The sequence below is a fragment of the Anas acuta genome, chromosome 4, assembly GCF_963932015.1.
Source record: "Anas acuta chromosome 4, bAnaAcu1.1, whole genome shotgun sequence".
Lineage (NCBI taxonomy): Eukaryota > Metazoa > Chordata > Aves > Anseriformes > Anatidae > Anas > Anas acuta.
In genome coordinates, this window is record NC_088982.1 from 1,620,655 (window position 1) to 1,644,997 (window position 24,343).

General features: G+C 47.8%; 1 protein-coding gene across 9 annotated transcripts in view; it reads right to left on the bottom strand.

The window, feature by feature from the left end:
• Positions 1 to 24,343, bottom strand: part of EXOC6B (exocyst complex component 6B) — a 266,143-nt gene that overhangs the window by 161,677 nt on the left and 80,123 nt on the right. For 6 of the 9 annotated variants that reach the window (XM_068679495.1, XM_068679491.1, XM_068679493.1 and 3 more), the window contains one exon: positions 6,232 to 6,303. The exons of the other annotated variants lie outside the window; for them this stretch is intronic. In XM_068679495.1, the coding sequence (XP_068535596.1) occupies positions 6,232 to 6,303 (72 nt within the window). The remainder of the gene's footprint in view (positions 1 to 6,231; positions 6,304 to 24,343) is intronic. 9 annotated transcript variants of the gene reach the window in all.

The following is a 24,343-nucleotide window of genomic DNA, read 5'->3' on the forward strand; positions in this document are numbered from 1 at the left end:
TAGATCAGGAAGGCAAGCAGAGCTCCAGGATAAGCACTGCTTTCTCCAAGGAGGGAAAGGACATGGGTCTTCATCAGGAGGGGCTGAGGAAATGATGCAACGTCTGTGAGCACAAGGGAATTTTGTTCTGAAAGAATTGGGGAAAGACCTGAGCAGAGCTGGGTAAAGAAGTGGCTCGATAGGTAAGTGAATGCCAGAAGAAAGAGGGCCACGGGACGCACCCACAGCCCCCTAAACTACAGCAGCCTCCTTCAGTAGGAACGGCTGAGCATCACCCCTTTGTCCCAGGATTTTGGGAAAAGGACGGTAACGTAACATCCCAGTACATACTGGAATATCCTCTTCTGGAGAGCCTGTTTGGAAAAGGACTAATTTACGAGGATAATATGGTCAACAGAGCCCAATCCTCTTCACAGGGAAGTTTCGGTGCTGACATTTGCCTAGCTGTGGGCAAACAGGGATAGAAGTTCGATTGGATATTCGGCCTCTACAGGGCAGCATCCTCTGTTGAACCCAAGCTGCGACTGCCTTTGGTAAACAAGTTCGTGGGTCTGGATTAAGAACAGATCTTGAAGCAGGAGCTGCCACGCAGTGGGGGGCCATTATATCTGGTCCATAACCAAAACCGTTCCCATGCCCCAAGCCAAGCTTTCATGGGATGACCCATGAAGCAACTCCCTACAGTTTGCTTCTGCCATAAACAAAGCCTCTTTTCCCACAATCCTAAAGCCACCATATCTGGGACCAATCTGCTTCTCCAACAGCAGCACAAAAACCTCTTTTCATCCCTCCTCCCTCCAGTAAAGGTGGTGACTACCATTCAAAATGCCCAGTCCTACTAACTAAAGGATCCCGGTACCCACATCCTTCAAGTTCAACTCTCCAGCTCCACCACCAAGCCAGAGAAAAGAAGTGACTATAGATGCTAGCCCCAGTAACAGAGCTGTGGCTCATGGACTGGCTTTGTAGGTCTTCTGGAAAGAGTTACCAAAGATAAAACATCTTTCCATCTCCTGATTTAAAAGGGACTGCTGGGCTATGTCTGTCTAAAAAGCCAGTATAAATTTGCATTTATCCCTGGAGGCTCTTAGTACCAGAGTGTTCCCATTGGGCTTTAACAATGCTACTGCCCTTTTTCATAACACAATGACAAATTCTCGTTCTCTTGATGGATGCTTATCCTCTACAGAAGTAAACAGCAAAAATGTGAAACGGGTATAGAGCATCATGATGCTCTTAGGAAATTGTTTAGTCTCCTCAGCAAAACGTGATTAAGAACTCAGCAACAAGTAATGAAGACGTGGTGAGAGAGATACCAATCTCATCCCAGCAGCCAGCTCAGGTTCCTCCCAAGGCCCTCTAAGCAAAATGGATCTCTATTCTTCTGTAGGGCTTCCGGCAGAGATTTCACTCCTAATTCTGTCAAGACCATCCAGCATAAAGGCTTTAGAGGACAAACAATAAAAGAAACATAGGCTGAAAGGGGAAAGAAGTTAAGGCAGAGTCTGAGAAGTCACCCAACTCTTGCTCGCAGAAACTTCAGAAGACCATTCATCTTCTGAATGGAGCCACCAAGAAAGGCCCTTCAGTGGCTCTGACACAACAGCCATCCTTGTGGGAGGTCTTCTGAGAAGTCTCAGTGCCCAGGACTTAGAGAGCCAGGAGGAAGATAACACTGCTTAGCAGGATCAGCAAATAAAAGCAATTGTCCTCTTAACGGAGAGGACAACAGCAAAACTCCCCTGATACATTTATAGCCAGAGGCAGCTGGGCTAAAGCAATGGGTACCAGTGGTACTTCAGCAATGAGGATCCTTTATTTAACCCAGGGGGTAGGAAGACTCCAAGAAGACCACAGCAAATTCCTGCAGACCTCCTGGCCATCAGCAAGCTTCGAGGTATGGAAGTCACGCATCGTGTATTCAAACTGACCCAAAAAACTTCTGCTCACAAAGACTGCTTGGTCCTTCCCAGAAATCCAACACTGATTGCACCGGACCCTCACCCATTCCCGGGGTAATAAATATTGTTAATAATTGCAGATTCTTACTGAGTAGATTAAAGCTGTTGCTCTCCAGCAAAGAGACCTAAACGCAAGCTGAAATGTTGCCTCCAGCTGAGGACTCAGACCCAGGATCCTGCTTTGCCATTCGTGTGCTTCAGAAAGAAGAAAACATGTTAACATCCAGCAGAAATTTCACATCCTTATCCGCAAGTGTTGCACCTGCTGAGCAGAGCAGCTGGATCCCCAAGAGGCCTGTGGAAACTGCAGAGGCTGGGAGACAAAATTGGGTCAACCACAGAGGAACTAGGAACTATTGCCAGTGTCTCCCAAGTTTAGCCCTTCTGAGCTGATGACCAGGCAGCAAATACAACCTAATTATTCAGGAGAGTCTGTTCCTAGGAGTAAGAAACGTGTTATTTACCTTAGTGCTATCTATAGGAAACCAGTGCCATAGCAATGCAACAGGTGGGAGAGCCATCATACAAAAAGTTCCTTCATCCAAAGTGCACAGACCTTCAGCTGACAAGAAAAAACTCCTTTTCCTTTCCTCCCACTGGTGGTGTCCTGACATTATTCAAGGCAACCTGGGTTCAGCTGGGACGTGAGAGGTGCTAAAGGCGCAGGGCAGCTGCCCCACTGCCACGTGCTGACTCCCTTCCAACTACATGTAACTATTCAGCATCAGACCATCTCCAAAGAAAAGAGAGTTTTTAGGTTGTTTTCAAACCATTCCCACAAAAAAAAATGACCTTGGACTCGGTGGAGCCCAACCAAAGCACAGCGACTGCTGGGGTGCCCGTCATGATCCGAACCCCCAAAGAAAGCCCTGCACACAGAGGCACGGCCTCTATCCACCAGCAGCTTTGAGAAGGTTCACAGATATGAAAAAAAAGCCCAAATCCAAAGGCTCTGTCTCAGGCTGACCCCCAACAAGCAGCAAGTCCTGCTCAAACCCTCAGACCTAGGCGCCCTGCCTGCAGGAAAGCTGCGGCCTAGGCCGCCGGCCTACCCAGCGCCAACGGCCTGCACGGCCTTCATGAGGTGATGCAGGATCGATCGGTGGCAAAGCCTGTGGCACAAAAAAGATGGGTGAACTCCAAATTACAGTCTGCCATCTCCTCTCAGCATATTATTTTGCAGCTGGGAGGCTATCAACAGCCCTCCTCCACCTCCATGGCGTTCTCCCAGGGCCTGGTGCTTTCTGGAAAGGAGGATTTCCCTCGGACACTTGGGATTTTACAGAAACAGTGCCAGAATATGCCCTAGCACTCTTCTATCTCCAGCTATGAGTAGATTTCAACAACAAAAATACTCCTACATATCTTGCAGAGATCTTTACTTGCTTTGTACAAAGCAGGTGTGACAACTTCTGAACCAAAACTGGAGTTATTTGTTCTGTTGGTTTGTTTGTTAGGTTTGTTTTGTTGCTTTGTTTGGTTGTTTCCTCTTAGGACAGCAAACAAATCTTGTACTAGGTAGCCAGACACCGAATGAAACTGTGAATAAGAACTAAAAGCGACCAAAGACTGCTGCAGTGTGGAAACCGTGCCTTGGTGTCTATGAACCAGGCACTTCTGTGCCTCACAGCTACTTCGCAGAGCTTCTGGCGTCTCTACGTGTACACAGCCCTCAATTTATATAAAACAAATGTATAAACACACTGGAGGGATCTTTGAGGAGAGTCGGCAACAAAAAGAAAGTTCCCATGATAAGCCAAATGGAAGGAATCATCGGATGCTCCTACAGAAGTATCCTCACGTTGGAATCTCCAGTAGGTTTTAATTATAGTGCAATAAAAAGCCATATACTTGCACATTTTTTCTGATTTACTAGATCGCTTCTTTAAATTATAAGCCAGGCTGCAATTTTAAGAAAAACACGTTTTTAAAAAATAATTAAAAATAGAAACAGCACTGCAGCAAACATTTGGAAAATTTTCGGAGTCGATTGTTTATTGGGACTCCAACTGATTTTAATGAAAAATATGGTTATAATTTGAAAAAACAGCACTTTTATGTTTTGCATAAGGAAAGTCCCTACAATGCAACCTCCGGGGCACTTTTTAAAAAAAAAATCTCAAATGGTCGCAGGGTTCTCTGGCCAAAAGCCCTCCTCAAAAACCAAAAGATGTGGGTTGCAAACTATTTCAAGTATCCACAACAAGTGAAACTGGATGTAGAAAAATATGTTCTCAACATTTACTTCTGTTTATGATGAAACTGGAAACAGATGACCCCTAACAACATATTGTGTGAACGGGTAATTAACCAGCTGCAGATGGAGCCCAACTGCTGATCATTTACATTCGCGGTGCTGATCACTTCCATCCAGCTCAAGCAAAAGGTCATCCGAGGGGTAATCTGGGACGGTCCCTCCCATCAGAGCCTCTGAACGAGTCCCCGTGCTGCTGACTCGATCCAACCAAGGCGTTATCTGTCATGCAAGGCTCCAGAAAGACGCTCATTGCCTGTGCAGGACCTCTCACCGAGGCCGTGGTGGTGGAAGAGGAGCCCAGGAGCTCCACCTGCCCTCCCTCCTGCAACATGGTGCTGCTGCACCCTGGTTCTCCTCCCTCTCCTGTTTGCTCCTCTGCAAGTTTTATCCGTGCCCTGTTTGGTTCCACGTTGCCAAGATGGGAACAGAAAAGACCTCCAAGTGACCATTCCTTGACTCCCACCAGCCTCCAGCCATGCTGCACTGACCCTCTGCAGTACCTTGTGCTTTCCTTCACTTCTCTGTGTCCTTCACATGAGATTTCCATCTTTCCACCGCAGGCAGTGATGGGTTGGGGTGAGAGGTACAAGCACAAGCTGCCCCTTCCTCCTCTTCCACCAGGTTTGCAGGGCTCAACGCTGCTTTCTCCTGTCCTCCTGGGCCCTTGGGCATGCCGCTCCAATGCAGACAGCGCCACTTCTGAAGTTGGTGTGTAGTCAGCACTTATTTCCTTAAATCTCTCCCAAACAAAGCAGGCACTGACCTCTGGGGTTGTTCAGACATCGAAGGGCTGCAGATTATGCCACGTGGCTAGGAAAGCACTATTTGCTTCATGCCAACAAACCCCAAAGCCAGCACCCGCGTGCTGGTCTCCATTTCGAAACAGAGCCAAGGTGAGTTTTTAAACAGGCATGTGTGTTTTATCCCCCCTTTTTTTGATAGCTAAAATGCAAGTCTCCATGACACACATTTATAAGCCAACAAAGAAAAAATTCAATTAAGAATAAAACCCATTATCACTACCAATAGCACACACACACATGTATACATACACACATATATACACACACTTTTATAAGGGCCAGTTTCACCAAGCTGAAAACAATTACGAGCCAAATCAGTTGGGAAAAGGAATGTAATCAGAAAAATATGAAGACTAATTGAAAATTGTTTAAGAACATTTTAACTAGATGCTCAAAAAGCCACAACGCCACAACTGAAAAAGGCGGCCACACTAGTTAAAAGGCAACCTGGCTCAGATGGAAGCTAAGGAAGCTATAAAGGCAGGAAAAAAAGGAACATGACAAATGGAATAAACAGAAAAAGAGGCCAACAAACAAAAATCTGGTGTTAGGACGTATAGATAAGTGACATGGGAAGCAAGAGGATACGTGAAGAAATCAATGGCCGGTTGAAATCATCATCGGTTTCTTTTTTTAAGCACATAGAGAGTAAAACATTCCAAAAGAGAAGGAAGGGGTGTATTTCCACAACCCCACCTCCCCAAAATGCAGAACTGCAAGAAAATTTGCTCAGTAAGACCTCAGTTCTGCACTGCTAAATGAGGGAAGCCTACCACAGGCATGCAGAACATTCATCCTCTTGCATTGCTACCAGAAGAGAAACGGCAGGCAGCACAGTCAGCCTTTTTTCATTCAGTAGATAGCACAAGGTAGGTGTATGAGTGTGGAAATGTCGTTATAACATCTCCTAATATATTGGGTTTAGTTCTGATGTCCAGAAAGCTGGTGAGAAACTGGTCTGGCAGACCACGGCAGATGACCACACCGGAAAATTTGGGGGTTTTGCAATGGGAGGCAGGACTTGCCTGATTTCTTCTACCACTGCAGAAGTTAGTGAGCTCCAAGTGCTCAGCCAAGGCACCCAGATTTGCAGGTTAGTGCCACAAAAATTAGAGCAAGTACTCCAAAGAAAGTCAGAGGTAGACTTGAAATTAGGTAGTGTTATTATCAAAGAGTTATTAAAAGGATAGGCATATCAAGTGCAAAGTACCTTAATATTTGGAGAGAGCAGAAGACTGAAGAATATCTTGGCAATTATTTTCCACTGATTGTATCTGCAATCCTTAGGAAATGAAGGAAACACACATTAAAAGAGAGGAAACAACAACAAAGCACAGAAGACGGAGCAAGCAGACAGGAAACAAAAAGCCACAAAGAGTGGAAGTACGGGGCACCGAAGCCTGCCAGTGGCACCACGTTGAGGTGTTGGCCAACTGAAGGCTACAAACTTGGGGGGAATTTGAAGTCTTGGGTAAGATGGAAAATTACATCTGTAGATAATAAACCTGGATGGACAGGGCATGGGGATGCATTGGGAAACATCTAAAGGTTAGGAGGGAACGGAAAGGTGAAATACCAGCTTGGGACTCAAAAGACCAGGAGAAGCTGAAGGAATGGGCAGCCTTGTGCTCAAAGCCCCCAGAGATGAGAGCACAGCACAACCTGACAGGGAAAGCAGCCGGGGCAGAGCAGAGGCTTGGTGGTTGAAGGGTTAGAAGGGACAAAAGGGGCTGCCAGGCTCTGCGGGGAACATGGAGATCCTTTAGCACACATCTACGGATTGCCCCAAGATGAACATGGCACACAGACCCAAACAGAGGAGCAAGGAAGGGGTTTTTCCTAGGAGCTGCGTTAGGAAATACTCAAAAACATTCAACTGGTATTGCAGAAATGCCAGAATTTGAAAGCCTATCGGATGAGAAAATTATCAGCATTGGACCTTGACTTGATTCTCTACCTTGAGGAAACATCTGGAGAAGACTACCACCCAGTGCGCACCATTAGGGTTTGGTTTGGTGACCTTGGAGATATTGTGAACATTTAAACTAAAACATAAACTATAGGAAAAGTTCAATTTAAACGAGAAGAGAAACTGATGTCCTTTAAACTGCCCAAAATCCTTTCCTGGTAACCCAAGCTGGGGTGTGTACAACGCTCCCCTCTGCCCCAAGGTCAGTCCTCCTCCGTGAGTCAGAACTTGATTCATTTTCCCGTAAAACGGCAAGATTAACAATCCAAGAATTTCCAAGTTTCATCAAAATCCATAAACACATTTTATTCTATCCAGAAGAACATTGAACTTGGCGGGACAGAGTACCACAGCGGTGGCCCCAAGTCAAGAAAAATCCTCTTTTGAAGAGTCAAAACATCTCCCAGGAGTTAAATGAAGTAGGTCTGGAAAATGGGCATCCGCTCTAAATACAAATATTCTCCTTCGTCATAAACAGAGTAGTCATAAGAAGCTGATAATTATTACACGTTTACATTAACGGCATGTTAAAAACACGTCCTATTAGGCGAGTGAAGTTATCCAGATCAGACAAATTGGCAAACTGTGGTTCCTGAGGATTAATAACTTGCCCAAGGCCACCCAAGCGAGTGTTATCAGAGTCAAAATCAGAACAAAGCCCTTGGCTCCCTGAGCTGCGCTCAACTTATTTTTTCTTTAAACTCTTCTTTTTTTTTTTTTTCATTTGGTCTTTGCCACAAGAAGAAAAACACGAAGTATGAATCTATTACTCCTATAGGCATCAAGTTTTAAGAGATCACCGTAGTCAGGCAGTCTGACACCTTGAACAAGGCAGACGAGGAGTCATCCACTAATTAATACCTGCTTCAAGGTCAGTACTTGTGGTTGTACTGGAACACAAAGCTTTTATACAAAATGAGTCATTTTAAGGGTTTTCCTGGGATGATGCAATGTCCACCACAGATCTCACTGGATTGTTCCAGTAGCTCATTTCCTCCACTCCCATGCCGCCAGGGTGCTTTTACCCAGCTTTGACCTTCACCGTTGCACGTTATCAAACCTTTGGCTGCTTGTATGAAAACAGAAGCTACCATCCATCTTTTCTGACAGAGAGCCAGAGAAGCAGAAGGTGCAACTGTCTTCTTTGATAAAGATGTTCCCTAAGCACTGTATAAAATCCTGGTGCTCCAGGCAGGCAAGCACGGTACTGCACAAAGTGACTCTTTGCAAGTGAAATACAATTAACGCTTGCCACGAGGACCCTCCATAACACTCATGACATGGCTCACCTGAAGAATTGGTTTTTCCTTCATGTAAAAACTGCTTCTTGTAAGATGCAGCAGCTGGGGAGGACAGACCACTAGAAATGGTCACAAGATGAAATAAAAAATTATTCAGAAGGGAACACCCCAAGCAATTTCCTTTCTTTTGTCAGAGAAAAAAGTCAGGTCCCTCTGTTCCCATGTGGATTTTGACCACGAGAAAGCTCATCTCCTGAGGTCTGCTGGAAATGATTTCAACATCAGATTTTTTTACTGCATCCTACCTTGATACTCTGCGTACCTGGAGGCATCTCCCAGGGACACCCAGTAGTTCTCCAGTTCCAGTGCCTCTACCCTCACCCCCTTCCTTTGTAGACCTGTAAAAACAGCCCACCAAATCTTTCAACAGCTCTTACCAACTTATCTGCTGTGTTCTTCAACACTGTTGGGGTGATTATACCTGGCTGAAAACAGATCCACTGACAAAGTCATCAGAAGTGAGATGTTTAAGACCAATACCTGACCAAAAGAGCTTCATCTCCATCTCACACGATAACAGAGAGACTGCTGCTCTGCAGGAGGAAGACTGTTCTGGTTCTTTCTTCATTACAATAAAGTGAGCAGCTGAGAAGCCATTACAACAAAGCATTTAATTATGGAAATAGAGGTTGAACACGAACTTGGTATTCCTAAACTATTATACAGGAGACATACCAGGACTGAGGAATGCCATGCCTAAGTCCAACAGAAAACACATGTAAACGTTTTGTTCAGCCTCAAGAGATTCCAGACCAACTTGAACATGGGAATTGGACAAGTCTGCACTCATCATTAAAGAACAGAATAACCATAAAAATGTAATTGCACTTACAATCAATATTTTTTTTAAAAGTGCTCCCGGTTTTCAGACAGCTAAAGATCTGGAGGGAAGGGTACACACTGGGAGAGCAGGAATCAATTTTTATTTTCCCTGCTCACCCTCCTTCCTTCTGTATCTTCGGTTTCTAAGTCGTGCCCAAATCACGCACCTCTGCTTTATGTTAAGGCTGGACGATTTTCCCAGGCTCTCAGGCACGCGTTGAGCACATACTTTACGCATCAAAACCAACATGCACATTCCTCCGTATTTCCATGACACAAACAAAGCCCCCACCAACATCGGGCTGAGGCGATGCCTCTAACTCAACCCATTCTACAACTAACCCCACCGCGTGGTTTTCGGCAGCTACCACCCAGCGACCTGACCTGAAGTTCACATTTGGTCAGCACTTCTGATAAACAATACTTGCCAATTGGTTTTCACTGAGGTTTCCAGCTGAACTGTAATTTTCCACATCTTCAAAGAAACGAAGCCTTCCTTGTGTCCTGGACAGCCGTCAAAGTTTTTATTGAATCCTATCTCTACATTCTCATATATTTCTCCTCCTAAAATGGCAAGCGGATTATTTTTCTATCACCGTTTTTAGTAATAAGCATATGTACTTTTTAAAGTTACCACCTAAAATTAAAAAGAAAACAAAAAAAGGAAAAGGAGGAGAAGGAGAAGAAAACCTGCTGGACAAAATCAAGCTCTCGAAAGTCAGTCTTATACTGGTTGTGAGACTAAAATAGAGGTCTAGACCTTGACTATGGTCAAGCAGACCATAATTCCTAATCACGACTTTGCGGGAATATATTTCAGTTGAAGATTTTGGGGTTGTTTGAAGGAGGAGGGGGGCTGCTTTGCTTTTTTAAAGCTGACCTAGGAGAAAGCCATGAGACCACAAACTCCGAGTGCACCTCCAAAATTCTCCGTAAGAGTAAACAAAACGGAGTAATCCTCCCAAATGCCATGAAAGAAGAGCAAGAAAAGATGTCAGCATGCTAATACACTATAAAAAGTCTCCCAGCTGCAGCTACAAAAGAAGTCATAGAAGACAAGAAGCATCTACCAGATCGGACTTCTGTTTTGGAGTTGCAGCTTTAATGAAATGCGATTAATAAATCAAGAACTTTACCCCTGTGAAGAACTCAGATATTCATCTGAAACAGATCCTGCAGTCCGAGCAGGGGGTTGTGTGCGTGTGCTTGTTGGTTTTGGCTTTTTGTTTGTTTGTTTTCCTTAAATTCTTTGTGCTCTTCTGAGACACTGAATACACCAAGTAGCAGTGAGTTATTCCAATGTCTCGTTCAGTGCCTTGAAAAACTTTGCCGCATCTCACTGCTTGTTGATGGGGCTCCCAGGTACACAGGACCCCAACCAACACTTGCACTACCTCTCAGCACCCCAGGACAACACAGAGGGTCCCAAACCTGCCAGAGGAAACATCACCACCAGCAGGAAAGCTGTGAGAGGAGCCTGAAGGCATCCACACACCTGGAATAAAGCACAGGAGGAACCAGAGCAGAGGTGCAAGGCAGGCTGAATGGTGCAATGCACGCACAGTTGGCAAGCTAAGAGGCTGCAGACACACATGGGTGTGGAAAAGGTACATTTGTGAAGGAGTTCAGCTCCGTGGGGTTTTTGCATCACTTTTTTTGGTTACGTGTTTTGCTGTCGTGTTACAGAAGCAATAAGCAGGCTCTGCACAACATGCCAAATAAACCACATCCAGGGCAACGTTACCAGACAGGAGTCTCTACAATGAATATTCAACGTGGTTTGCTAGAAAAAATAATTAAAATAAAATAAAATAAACAGACTTAAGGTCCAGAAGGGCCTCTGAGATGCATCCAGGTCCCACACATGAGCCCTGTGGACACACTCTGGTGCTCAGCCTCCAGCCAGGAAAACACTCACTCTGCCACTTCCCCCTTTCAGCCACGGTGAGGAATGAGGTCTCCTTGCGAGATCTGCAGCACAACCGGCCAAGAAGGGAGAGCAGTTTTGCTCAAGGCCACATAATAGTTTCCTGGTAATTATCCTCATTCCCCGCTCACCGGGCTACACCGCCATCAGTAGCTTCAGCCTCACAGCCAATAAATAAAACCTTTAGCAACAGCACTAAAAGGCATTTATTAAGCGCAGGGCTCTCTGGAGCGAGCTTACCTCTCTGCAAGGGGTTCTTTCATCTTTACAGCAAAGCCTCTGGAGTACAAAACCTTGCCCTGGAAACCTGCCCCACGCGGTCCGAGGGCTGAGGACTAAGTTATTCTGCAGAAACGGGGCAGACGCAGCAAAGGGAGGCTCGATGGCACCCTGAGGACCTCTGAAACCCTTCAGGTCTTCAGGATCTCGAAGCCTACTGCAGAACAAATGAATGCACTTTCTGGGTTTTACCAAGATCCCAAAAATCGAGCTAAAATGGAAAGGGGCACCCCAATGCATCTGGCAACCTAGGATGTACCTACAGAAGGCGTTACTGCCAGCTGTAACCAGAATTTCTCAATCTGACAGGAGCAACGTTTGCCTTTTACAGCCCTGAAGGTTTGTGTTTCCCCAGGCTGTTTCTCAACCCCACTCTTGCCCAACCCTCCCTACCCCACACCCACTGCCTGCCAGCAAACCAATATCCAAGTGGCAATTTAGGAAGACACAAACCAAACCAATGAGCACCAGCAGGTCGTTAGGGGCCAACAGACAATTTCTTCAATTTCTGGGTCATGTAAAACACCTCTGGATGCAGAGACGATAAAAACTTTGGGACTGGTTATTGGTGGCAAGGCACAGTTAGATACAGGGACATTAAACACATCGAGCTTCATTTGTGTACAGCAAGTTATCAGAGCTCTTAGCAAATCAGTTTGGGGCAAGGAAGGGTCTAACAGGGAAAACAGAAAAGTGTGTGGAAGTCAAAAGCACAATTAAAACCCCTAGGCCAAAGAAAAGTGCTTGATTTCTGTGACTTCCCTTTAAGTTACTCTGCTCTTCCACTGCCTGACGCGGCTATCTGCGAGGAATTTGGGGATCAAACTCCATCACGTCAATACAGCTAACTGCACACACCGCAGGTCTCTGCTCTAAATGCCATTCTTCAAATATCCAGAGTATGAAACCCTAGTGTCTCACCACCTGCGTTTTGTTTTTTTTTTTCCTTTTTAAATTGCAATTTTTAATGAATTTTATTAGGAGCCTCCCAAGTGACGTCTGCAGCTGCTCTGCCCATTCCACCCAGCCCTGCTGATGCAGCTCCCATCCGAGAGGCACCGACGTGAAGGAACGGGGTCCAAAGAGCTCCACAAAGGGTCGCATCCTGCAGAGACTGCTGGATCCCTGCTCACACCGATCCCTGCAGTACCACACATCTCTGCCAGCATCACTGCCTTCAGCTCCTGAACGCTGGTGTTCCCAGGGTCTTTTTTGTCTCCTGAACTGAAGCTTGCTGTGTAGATAGATTATTATTAATACTTATAGGTTATTCTTCCTCACTAGTGGAAGCAATAATAGGTGAGATCTAACATCTGCACATCCGTGAGATAACTCACCCATGTGTAAATTAACCTGCAACTTACACAAGTGATACACATTAAGTGGAATAAGCATCAGCCACGGGTAAGTAGGAGGAACACAGCGACCTCCTGTCCATCCCAGACCTCGTGCTCATGTTACTACCCACAGCATTAACAGGACGCAATCCTAACAAAGCCTATTCAAACAATCAATATCCGCTATTAGAACCCCAGACAGCTCACATTCTTCTTTTAGGCAAAACCCTGTGAAGCTGTGTTAGTTTAAGGTCAGCGTGGTAGGATTTCACTTCTTTTTCAAAACACGTGGATAGGAAATGGCATTGATGAAGCAACATCCAGAAAGAGGAGGTGAAACTGCTTGTGGCTTCACAGTCCCAGTAGCCAGAAAAGGTTGCCTTTCATCTCTAAACGTGCACCTACTGCTATGTAAAATGAGTAAAGCAGAGCAGAACGCAGGGAAATGCTGCTGCAGTGACTGCTCTGACCTTTTCTAACAAGCAAACACCCCGATTCCTGCTGGAGAAAACAAATGTGCAGAACCCTTTAATACATGGTACTTTACCCTTGCGCTCTGCTATGAAAGTCCTGAGTCTTTAACCAGACGTTTTGTTCACATTTTGGTGAATTTAGAGGCACGGTTTTTCTCCAGACAGCACTGAGCAAGAAGAGATGGATGAATTGCAATCACTCAGCCCAATCCTCAGGGGCAAGATGGAGGGGTCCGTTATGGTGTGTAGCTCGTTTTATTTCATTTGCTCCCCCAAGCCCTGTGACCACAGTCATTGGGAGCTTTGATTTAAAGCACAAAGTCAAGGGGGGAGAAAGGGAAGGAAAAAACAGCTAGCCACAAAACATACAGCAAACGGCAGAGTGACCTGTAGCTGACGGAGCTGCCAATTCTTTCACAAGCTACACTACCGAAGGCTGCTCTGCCATACACAATTTTGTAACAAAACCCCCAAAATGGCTTGTGACCACATTTAATCTGATTTCCTATCATCTAGACCCCAAGTCTTTTTGGATTTCCACAGAGATTGCAGTCTGGTTGTGTAGTTTCCCAGCCATCCTGGAGCACCCGAGAGGAAGGCATGGGGAGAGAACAGCTTGCTAACAGCCCAGGCAGGGGCTGTCGTTGTGACCAACCTTACAGCTCCAACAAAATCCCTGACAGGCTGTGCCTTCAGGTTCCTAAACTTATCTACTGGCTCACATCGGCCTGTTTAAGATCTCTGCAGCCTCTTCTCCTACAGGCAGGGAATTTGCCCAGGAGGTGGCTGCTTTCCTGGGCCAGGAGGCACTTGCTGTTAAGAAGACTTGTTCCTGAGCCCTACGTTGTCCCGTACATCACATTAAGTTTTCTGAAGATATCAAGCCTTTAAAAAAAACCCTGTGAAACCTCAGCTGAGGACCTGTGAGCTCTCAGCTTACATGTTAAGTGCTCAAAAAGCAGAAACTCTCGTAGCATCAGCTCCTGAGAGGTGGCATCACTTCCATCAACTGATTTCCCTCAGAGCTGGAGGCCAAGGATTCGGTTGCCTTAAGACACTCAGGAATCCAAAGCTCTTCATCCACACAGCTCTATCACCAGGAAAATGCAGATCACAGCAGATGTGGATGAGTGATCCGCAAGATTTGCTGCTCAAAATGATTCTTGGTGCTTTCACTTAAGTGCTCCTCAGCACTGCCCATGTTCAGACATACCCATCCCATTAGGGCAGCCATGAGTCAGCAGGACAGAAATTGGGCATTTTATTCAAACCCAGCTCCTAAATGGATTATAAAGTAGCCTTCGTGACTTAATCTGTGCACTCAGCAGTGGGATCCCGATCTCAAAGCCCGGGTACGTGGGCCAGAGGTCGAAGCCTCCCCAGCAGCGGCTCCCCGCCTGCCCTCCCCAGGCTGCTCCCCACGGCCGGCTTTGTAGTGCTCCAGTCAAGCATTTCCCTCCTCCCGCCAGCACTAATTTGTGCACAGCAAAAGATAGATTATCCCAGGCCTCCGCCCACTCCCCTTTTCCTAAAACTTCGGGGTTAATCTAACAAACGGAAAAATACTTCGGGGTGTTAAAGGCCGCCTCTCCAATACCTCGATTCTGACTCGTGGCAAAGCCCCGCATTAAAGTCCTGAATTTAGGGAAGGGGGAAAGGAGGACGAAAAGGAGCAAAAGGCAAAAAAAAAAACCACCAACGCTGCACTTTGCTCTCATTTTGCAAGCTCAAGGGAACACTGGGTATTTTCCACTGCCTTTATTTAAACCAGATCCACCATCTGGGACAGAGGCCCACCTCCACCGGGAGCCCGGCTCCTGAGGAGCTCGCAGGTGGCAGGGGGCTCTCAAAGCCCCACAGCCTCTGCAGGCCGAGCCCTACAGCAGCCCTATGGCCACCCCATAACACAGATGGTGGGTGGAGATGTAGTGGATGGGCAGGGCTGAGAGGAGGGAAGAAGGCCCGCTTTCCGTACGGGCTCACATCATACAGCAGGGAGGCAGGGAACGGAGTTGTGAGGCCTGATGGAGGGTGCCGAGCATGGCAGGACACACACGGCCTGGTGTCACCACAGAACTGGTGTCACCATGGACCTAATGTCACCACAGAGCTCATGTCACCACAGACCTGGTGTCACCACAAACCTGGTGTCACCACAGACCTGGTGTCACCACAGACCTCGTGTCGCCACAGACCTCATGTCGCCACAGAGCTGGTGTCACCACAAACCTGGTGTCACCACAAACCTGGTGTCACCACAGACCTGGTGTCACCACAGACCTCATGTCGCCACAGAGCTGGTGTCACCACGGACCTCATGTCACCACAAACCTGGTGTCATCATAGATCTGGTGTCACCACAGACCTGGCACAGCAAAATAAACCAGACACTGACAGGAGGCTTCACACCAGGCTCCTACCAACCTGCTGAGGCAAACAGCCAAGAGGTCGGACATGAAAGCAGCCTATCTGTTCCTGCTCAGCTCCCCTGGGCCAACTGAGCTTCAAACCCAGGTCCCACAGAGCCATCAGCACCAGGAGCACGGCTGTTCTCCAGCCCACAGCCCACCTTCGGTCTGTCCCCAAGAAGTTTGGGCCTCTGCTGCTCAGATCTTCATGGCCACACTAGGGGCTGGACTGGGCTCTTTCCCCACTCCTCCATCCATCAGGTTCTGCACCCAGCTCCTGCTGATGACCATGGCTAACTCTCACTCCACTGCACCACCATCCACAATCCCCGAAACATCTCTGGGGCTCGATTCGTTTCCTTTGGCTTTCCCATTTGCAACATGGATCTGCTCCAACAACACTTTCGGCCTTCATGGACGCAACGCTGCAACCTTCATTAGGTCCACATGAGCAAGGGCCAACGTGCCAAAACAGGAAAAAAACCTTAATATGTGAGCTTCAATGCACACACAGGATGAGGGATGTTGGCAGGGCAAGACCTCCTTCACCATTTGCAACTCATTACTGCTGGTTTTGGGCAGCACAAAGCCTCGAGCACAGCAGACCCACCTACTGAACCCGCTGTAGATCACCACTGGCAAGGGCTGTCGGCTTGTACACGGGGGGGAGGTGACCAAAAGCACCAGCAATTGTGGAAGACTGCGACGAGGTTACCAACACAGCGTGTTTTTACCAAATCCTGAGTGTCTACATTCAGTTCTGGAGAGCTCCCTCCCTGGTTTAGCTTCTGCTCTGTCGCCAGCCCGACCCCCGTAGCACGTAGATTTCTATTTGCATCCTGGTATTTGGCAAGAGGGAGAAATATTTCCTAGCAGGAACAAAACGCTCTTCCATTCACACTGAAACATCGACTGGACATCCCAGTGGGCCTAATTCCCAGAACACTGAAATCCAAACCTCCAAATGGGAAAAATACACTGATTACCTGCCAGTAACCTCAAGAGCGGCAAGCCAAGCCCTTAATAGCAGTCTGCATTAGCATCTGGCTACCACACAGTAACTGGGAAAATGTTATTGTTCCGAGTCTGACTTACTTGTCAAGATAATTGTCTCAGTATTAATTAAATGTGCCTCTCTGCAACAGCACAGAGATCACGTGGAGAACTCACTGATTGCACAGGGTGTGCTCCTCCTGAATCAGCGGGCACAGCACGACCACGAGCATGTAACAGCCAGGCTTGGGTCTAAACATTAACAATTTAGAGACTACAGTCCTGAATGTGATTCAGAATTGTGAAGGCCAATTACAAGAATGATTTTTTATACCCTCAGACCTGTTAAACCATTGCGGGGGGGAACCACTCCACCACCTCCTCAAGCGAGGCATGCAGGGTTGGAGTCACCGCACCCCATGCTCACTTCTCTTCTACCTCAGTCAGCAAAGTGGCACGAAGCACTTCTCAGCCGAGGATGTGAACGAATTTCATAGCCATGCAGCCACAAAAACCCACCAGGAGGGAACTTCCCCCAAAGCTCTGCTCAGGGCAATCCAGCAGGATCATCCCCATTTGCTGCCAGCTGCTGCAGCCACGGCCCCTCTGTCTAGGAGATGCGCTCAGCAGAGGGCTGCCCTCCATCTCCTGCCTCCTGTTTCGGCTTCAGGACAGTCTTCTCTCCCCATGCGGTGTCCAATCCTGGCTGCACCTCCACCTTCACGTGCCCTGTCCCAGGCTCAAGAATAAAATTATTTTTTTTAACAACCATTCATTCTTCCAGCATTCATCCACTGCTAATCCCATTTACCGTCCACTGAAATAATGGATGAACTAACGTTAATAGAAGGGTAACAGGAGGTCAAAGGGCCTGAGAGTCCAGGAAGACTTGCTGAGAGTTCAGAAATCGTGCTGTGGATTGCCTAACACGGGGGCGAATGTCATCAAGCCTCAAAAAGCCACACTACCTTAATTTGAGAACCTAAACAATTATAATCAAGACTGGATCATCATATTTACGCACCCACATCTTCTGATGACCTAAACCAGCCATTGGTGCAGCTAAAAAATACTTTTTTGTTATTATTATTTATTTTTAAGCAAAATACTTCCCCCCCATAAGTTCTGTAGCTCCATTTCCACCCCATCCTTTGTAGCGAAACCAAGGCACACGTCGAGATCTTCCATCCGGAGAGCTCAGGCCAAAATCCTTTCCACGTTCCCTTGGCCACATCTCACCTCCTTCCTCTTCTGCGTTCAAGGTATGGCTGGATTTGGAAGAAACGCTGCTGACTAAAGGACAGAAAGAGCCCAGAGGTTCTCAGAAGGAGAGGGAAGGGACTGTCCTGACACGGATTGCATTGCTATGCTGTTAATTACATCAAGCCCGTTTTCTACTGAGATTACAGGCTGCAACGCTGCCGTTGGAACCTCTGAAGTCTCTCCAAAACCTTCTCCCACTGCTGCTAGCTTAGTGCTCTTGGTCGCGTCCCAAGCTGTGGAAGTTTGGGCTGTGTTTTGATCAAAGCCCTCCTCGTGTTCCGTGCAAATTTCAACACTTGTGGTCGCTGGATCCCCTCGCCAAGCTCGAGCCGCTGCCTTTCAACACCCATCGCTCTCTGCTTCTTTCAAGGGGTGATTAGGCACGGCTCTCCACTGAAGCTGGTATTTAAAAAGTTGTTTGAAGGCCTGGGACAGGGTTTTACGTAAAAATCATGACTCTGTGTAATTAGGCTCTGCAAAATGTTTCAATTTTGGATCAAACCGTTCGAGTTCTTACTCCCCTTCTCAGGGATGCACTCTATCAGCTATGAAAACTGAGAAGTTACAGAAGCAAATGAGCTCACCCAGAACCACGCTGAGACATCTCAGCCCTCAGAGATCCCCTCGGAGAGCACGCGGGGGCTCCTCCAAGCACTGCTCCGATCTCCAGAGCAGCCTTTGTTACTGTAGTCAGAGCTCCGTCACCCCTCATCCTGCCAGCAGCCTCCAGACCTACTCAAACCCATCCCAAACCCGTGCACCGCTGGCAGTAAATAATTAATTTAGCTCCATGGATTGGATTATAGGGAATCCATTTCTCCCAAGCACAGCGTTCACATCAGACACACAGAAGTGTCATAACCTACTCGACCACACAACTTGGGAACCGTCTTAAGGAAAGAAACCAACCCCCCAAGCACCTGATCTACTCAAGAACTGTTTTCTCCACCAGGGAACTCAGCTGAAGAAATAAAATTTCAAGCTCATTCTCTGTTTGCAATGATGCCACCCGCAGAACCTTTCCTTAAATGCAGGAGTCCAAGGCAAGACACCCCAGAGCAAGCCTTTTTCCCTAGACATTAAGGCACAGATAAGGCTTCTGCTAAAAAAAGGCCTTACATTAACCATATTTGGGGGAATTTTATAACCAATTTGTCCACACGTGTTGAACAGAAGAACACCCAGGGCTGTGCTGGCTGGCTGCACATCAGATGCTCCGAGCCTCTCAGTGCTCCCAGGTCCTGATGCTATTTGAACAAAGAAAGGAGCGTTTCCCAAACGCAGCCTGGAAGCCAGCGCTACAACTGCTGACAGAAGTATCTGTCTTCTTGAAAAAATCTCTATAATAACCCAGAAAAGCTCCCAATCCTAAAACCACCTCCGAGCTGACAGAGCGATCATCAGGAGACCTCCCCTAGCACAGGAAGCGAACCAATCCCTCCTGCAAGAGTTCAGCCCGGGTAAAACCGAGCAGCGTGGGGAAGTTTTAATGCCTGCGAGGTGATAATAGCAGTTGTTGGGGAGGGAAGCAGTTCACAAACCTTCCCAACCACGCTAACGGGGTGTTACGGGCTTGACCCTTTGGCTGGACACGTAAGGAGGCTCCAGGAAGGGATCCAAGCTGCTCCACTTCCAGCTGTCAGCGCGAAGATCCAACAGCCAGCGCCGCCGGCTCCTTCCCTGACCCCGGGGAGAGGTTTCTCCTCCTGCAGCACCGGGTTTGGATTCACCTCACCTCGAGTGCACTGCGAAAACAACAAGTTTATGGCAAGGAAACAGCAGATTTCCCCTGGGACAGAAGCACCCGATAGCAGGAAAATTAGGGCTGGAGCTTCCTTCGTTGCAGGAGAGGCGTTTCCCTCTGGACAGCCCGACCCCTTCCTACCAAAATGCTTCTGCATCAGTTACAAACAGAGCCAGAGTTACCCAAAAGTAGTGCTTCTGTTCAAGTCCAACAAATGCTGTGTTCACGCTTTGCTGCATCTTTTTCTGGTCCGAGCTGAGCCCTGAAGGAGCCGGCTGCAGCTGAGCTGACCCGTGGCCGCGAGGTCGCTTCGCTTCAGCCACTGTGGATGCGAAGACTCAAAGCAGATTTGGTTTGGTTTTGGTCGGTTAACAAAAAAAAAAAAACAAGGCCTGACAAGTCCTCGGGCCGTACCGATGGATACAGAAGGGTGAAGCACACTGGGGATAAGAGGTCTTCCCAAACTGGCCTCAAAGCGGGGCACACCTTGAAGTCAGAAGTCAACATTCCCAATTGGCTCCAATACAAATAGGATTTTTCTTACCCTTCCACCATCAGCTGATTTTTAATACCCTTTGAAAATAAAACACAAGCAGGTAGCTCCAGGCTGTCCTGCAGCCCTGCGGCTGACCTCGTGAAGCATCTTACACAAAGGAACCTGAGGTACTCCCGAAATCACTTTAAACTCTCTGTGCGGAGCCTTGAATGGATAAATTATTCAGCCGAGCTCCTTGAAGATGCACAAGGAGCACCCCCGAGATCAAACAGAAGCTACTGAAGATGAGCAAATCAAGCTGCTATCCATATGCATGAAGAAAGAGCCGTCTATAAATAGCAAAGGAGGAAGTTAAGTCTCCTTTAGGAACATAATTTATACGGACTTGTGTTTGTTCCCAACTTCAGAAGTGAGAAATAGGAGGAGGAATAAAAATTTATGGCAAGCTGATGTAGCTGTTGGACGGCAGCTTTCTCATCTCCGCGTTCCCAGAAGCTGCTGCACATGAGAGCCACACAGCAGGCGGAGCGAGGCTCTTCCCTCGGCGCACACAAACGAGAGAACCCCCAGAGCTCGTTGAGTCCATTTTGCCTGGGTTTCTGTGCAGAAACCCCAAACACTCCCAAAATTAGAGATGCAACAGGGTGCAGCTGCTGCCTTCTGCTCCGCACCCACACCGCGCCGCATCCCACTGCGCTCCCGGCCATCCCTCTACCTTGACAATGCCCTGTGGTCTTTTTTAGATTGGCTGAAACTGGAAGTTTAGAGATAAACTGGGGCCGTGCAGAGCTCTCCTGAAGCCTTCAGGATGAAAGCTCGGATGCCCAATCTCCCCCCCAACTCCACGAGAAAATCCTTTTAGGATTTCCTCCTAGGTCGGGGAGCTTGGCGACGCAGGAGCGGAGCCGCTGCACCTCTCGCTGGTGCTGGCAAAGCTGAGAGGAGCAGAGATGCTCGATGCTTCAGGGGACACTCTGTCTCCTATTTGCCTCCTTCCTTTGCCAGTCACCCCATGAAAAGACGCAGAGCACGCAGCTGCCCACGCACTGGCTGGGTGCGGAGCGAGGAAACGCGGCCGGCCCCTCTAAATCCCGAGCTCCTGAGTGGTGGCAAGCACGGGAACATTTGCGAGCGGTAGCAACGTCAAAGTGAGTCGAGACAAACGCCTGGAACAGCCTGACAGCTTAAAAAAAAAAAAGGCAAAACAAAAGCCGCAAACCTTTTGACTAAAAAAGGCAGCCAAAGCAGCCTCAAAGGGAGCGGGGAGCCAAAAATCTGCTAAACACCTTGCTGCTCGCTCGCATCAAGGCTACTGTCTCTCTCATCACTTCATAGCCAGAGGCGGCGGAGGCTGTGGGAACAGTGAGCAAAACCCTGACATTTGGGTCTGGTAAACAACCCCGTAACGGCACGATGAAGCCAGGATCTCAGCTCTGGCATTCCACGGGACAGCGATTAACCCACAGCGATCCCTTTTCCGAGACAGATGCCGACAGCCAAGTCCTCGGTGCTGCTTGGGATGGGCTCTTCCCTGGCCCGTGGGGCACCCCGTGAACACAGCGAGGATCCTTCACGGGCAGCCCCCCGAGATGCCCTCTCCTCGGGTGCACAACCCCGAGGAGCAGCTCACGGCGGCTGCGCTGGGATTTATCTCGTGTGCTGCACTCAGTGTGCTCATTTTATCTTTTCTCTCCGTAAGAGTTTCCTCCATCATCCCAGCTCAAAGGCAGAGGCAAAACTCAGCCCCAACACTGCTCATAAAATAAATAGTAATACAAAAATACAAAAAATACCAGGTGGCTGGTGCTCTCCCCAAAACAAAAGGGAGAGCTCCTCCATCGTATTTTCTCTCCCACGTGGACTCCCTGGGAATCTCTGCCCTAAGATGCGAGGATGAGCTGCCCAGAAGCTTTATTCCTCCCTTCTTGCTTGTTTGACCCCCTAGGGCCATCCTCCAACACGCTATCCTGAGAGAAACCCCTCGGAGAGCCCCTGGGAGAGGCAGGGACAATGACCCAGGGGGACGTTCATTACCCGTGCCAGCAGCTCCCAAAGCAGATGGGAATCCGCAGGTTGGCTGCTCCCACAGCACATCCCAGCAGCACGGGGCCTCGGGCTGCCAGCCCCCGGGCAGGCAGAGAGGCAGGAGGGAATTTGAGGCAGCAGGAGGGAATTTGAGGCAGCAGGAGGGAATTTGGGGCAGCAGGAGACCCGGCTGCTGCCAGCATCCAGCAGCTCTGCCTCTGCCCCCTGCGCTGCCAGCGGGCTCCTTCTGGCAGACCTAGGGAGCTCGGCACAATGCATCCCGTTAATCCCATCCACTAAACACTTCTCTCCCCTCCCCAAATACCAGAACTTCTCGTATTTCCCTGCCCCTCAAAGCTCCTCCACAGTTCTCCAACGTTTCAGTTCTCAAGGAGAGGAGCTCGAGGCTCTCCCTGCTCCCAACTCCTTCGCAGCCGCCGGGGCTTTGCGCCTTCTGCCAGCCCAAAGGAGAGCCCCGGAGCCTCCCATGCAGCGTTCCTGTAAACACCTCCCTGTTACAGAAAAATCATTTGTTTTTTTAAGTGGAGAATAAGAAAGAACAGCCACACCAGGGCCACTCGAATATTTTAATCTTGGGCAAGAAGAGCAGCACAAGAGCCTCGTGCTCTGCAACGCGCCCGGCACCCGACGGCTGCTGCCCTCCCAGGGAAAGCAAACGTGCACGGAGCAAGCAGGAATGAAGAAAAACGTCCTCTTTTTTCTCTTATTATTTCAAATAATTATTTAAAGCTGCAAAGGACCTTGTTTTTAAACTCACACTGCGTGCACTGTGTATATTACATTCAGACTGACACGAAGAATTATAAAAATCCGACTGCTGCTGAGCTCCATCACTACTACTTATTTGGGATTTCTCTGCTCTGGACTTTCTCAGGCTGCAGACAATGCAATAAAAGCTCTCTATAAAACAATATCCTTCCATATTTTCAGAACACAGTGGAAATATTTCTGCTGCTCTCACTGTTTTCTAAAACAAAATTTCATTCGAATGCCAAAATGAAGCTATTTTCCAGCAAGCCTCGGTAATTTGGGATGCTGGAACTCCGAATCAGCACTGCGTTAGGAGCAAGCTCAGCTTTAAGCATGTGCCTAATTTCCCCTAAAGGTGACTTAAGCATGCCGGAGCACTTTCCTAAACAGTCATGGTTTGCTGTATCAGGACATTAAAAAGAATATAAAGTTTTGAAATACAAATTTAATGGTGACTTATGGTTTCTCTTCTCACTGAAAATGAAAAATTAATATGGATGCAGTAGTATTTTTCTTGGTAGCTGGCATGTTTTTCCAATCCTCTGCGTGTTATTGCACTCCATTTTATATAGAGGCATTATTTGTTCAGCTGAACTATTTCCAGTTTATCCTGTATGATTCAGACATTCATTTGATTTTTGGACAGTGGCGGCTCCCTTTCAGAAATGAGAGAGGGCTTGCGCTCAGAACACCAGCTACTCACTTATTCTGTAAAAGCGGCTTCTGTAAAGGCTGAATTGATGGCAGATTAATTTTTTTTTTACTCTATTTTCCCATGCCAGGGCCTTCCAGCTTCTGCACGCCGATGGTGTTGGAAGGGTTGTGTCTGAAGTCACAAGTGCGCGGGGGCAGCAGCCGCAGGTCGAACGCTGAAGGAGGCACCAGCAAGCTAAAAAGCTTCAAAGAAGAGCAGGAAGGCACAGACATCCCTGTCAAAGCTGATTTAAAATCCCAAAGTCCCTCCAGTTACAGTGCCCAGCCTTCCCAAAGACCCCCCTGTCCCACCCTGCTTCCCACGGTCTAGGAGCTCAGCCACTGCTCGCTGCAAGGAACCCTGTGAGCATCAGACCTCTTATAAAAACCTCACGGTGACGGCGAAACCCTAACGTAAGCGCAGGCTCCATTCTTGCTTTCAAATTTGCAAGATTAAATATAATTAATTTCACTGGGAGACCAAGCGCGGAATTTGGCTTGAACGCCGCAGAAGCGGGTGTTGCTAACACAACCAACCCTACGTTCCCCTTTATACCTGGCCAAGAGGAAAAGACTCTTACGGGCTTTTCTTTTCTCCCTGAGATCTCAAAAAATGTGCTGCGATCAAACCGAGCCTCAACATCATTCTTTAGGGCCACTAAATACTGAAATCCCTCCTGCCCCGTTTATTCCTGTTGGAATTCCGTGGTCATGTGCTATTATATTCTCTCTCCCATCACTTCTAAGTCCCGAAAATGGACAGAAAATAATTTTTATATTGAGCTGGCTCTGCCCCAATGCCAGGAGAAGAGGGGAAGGGG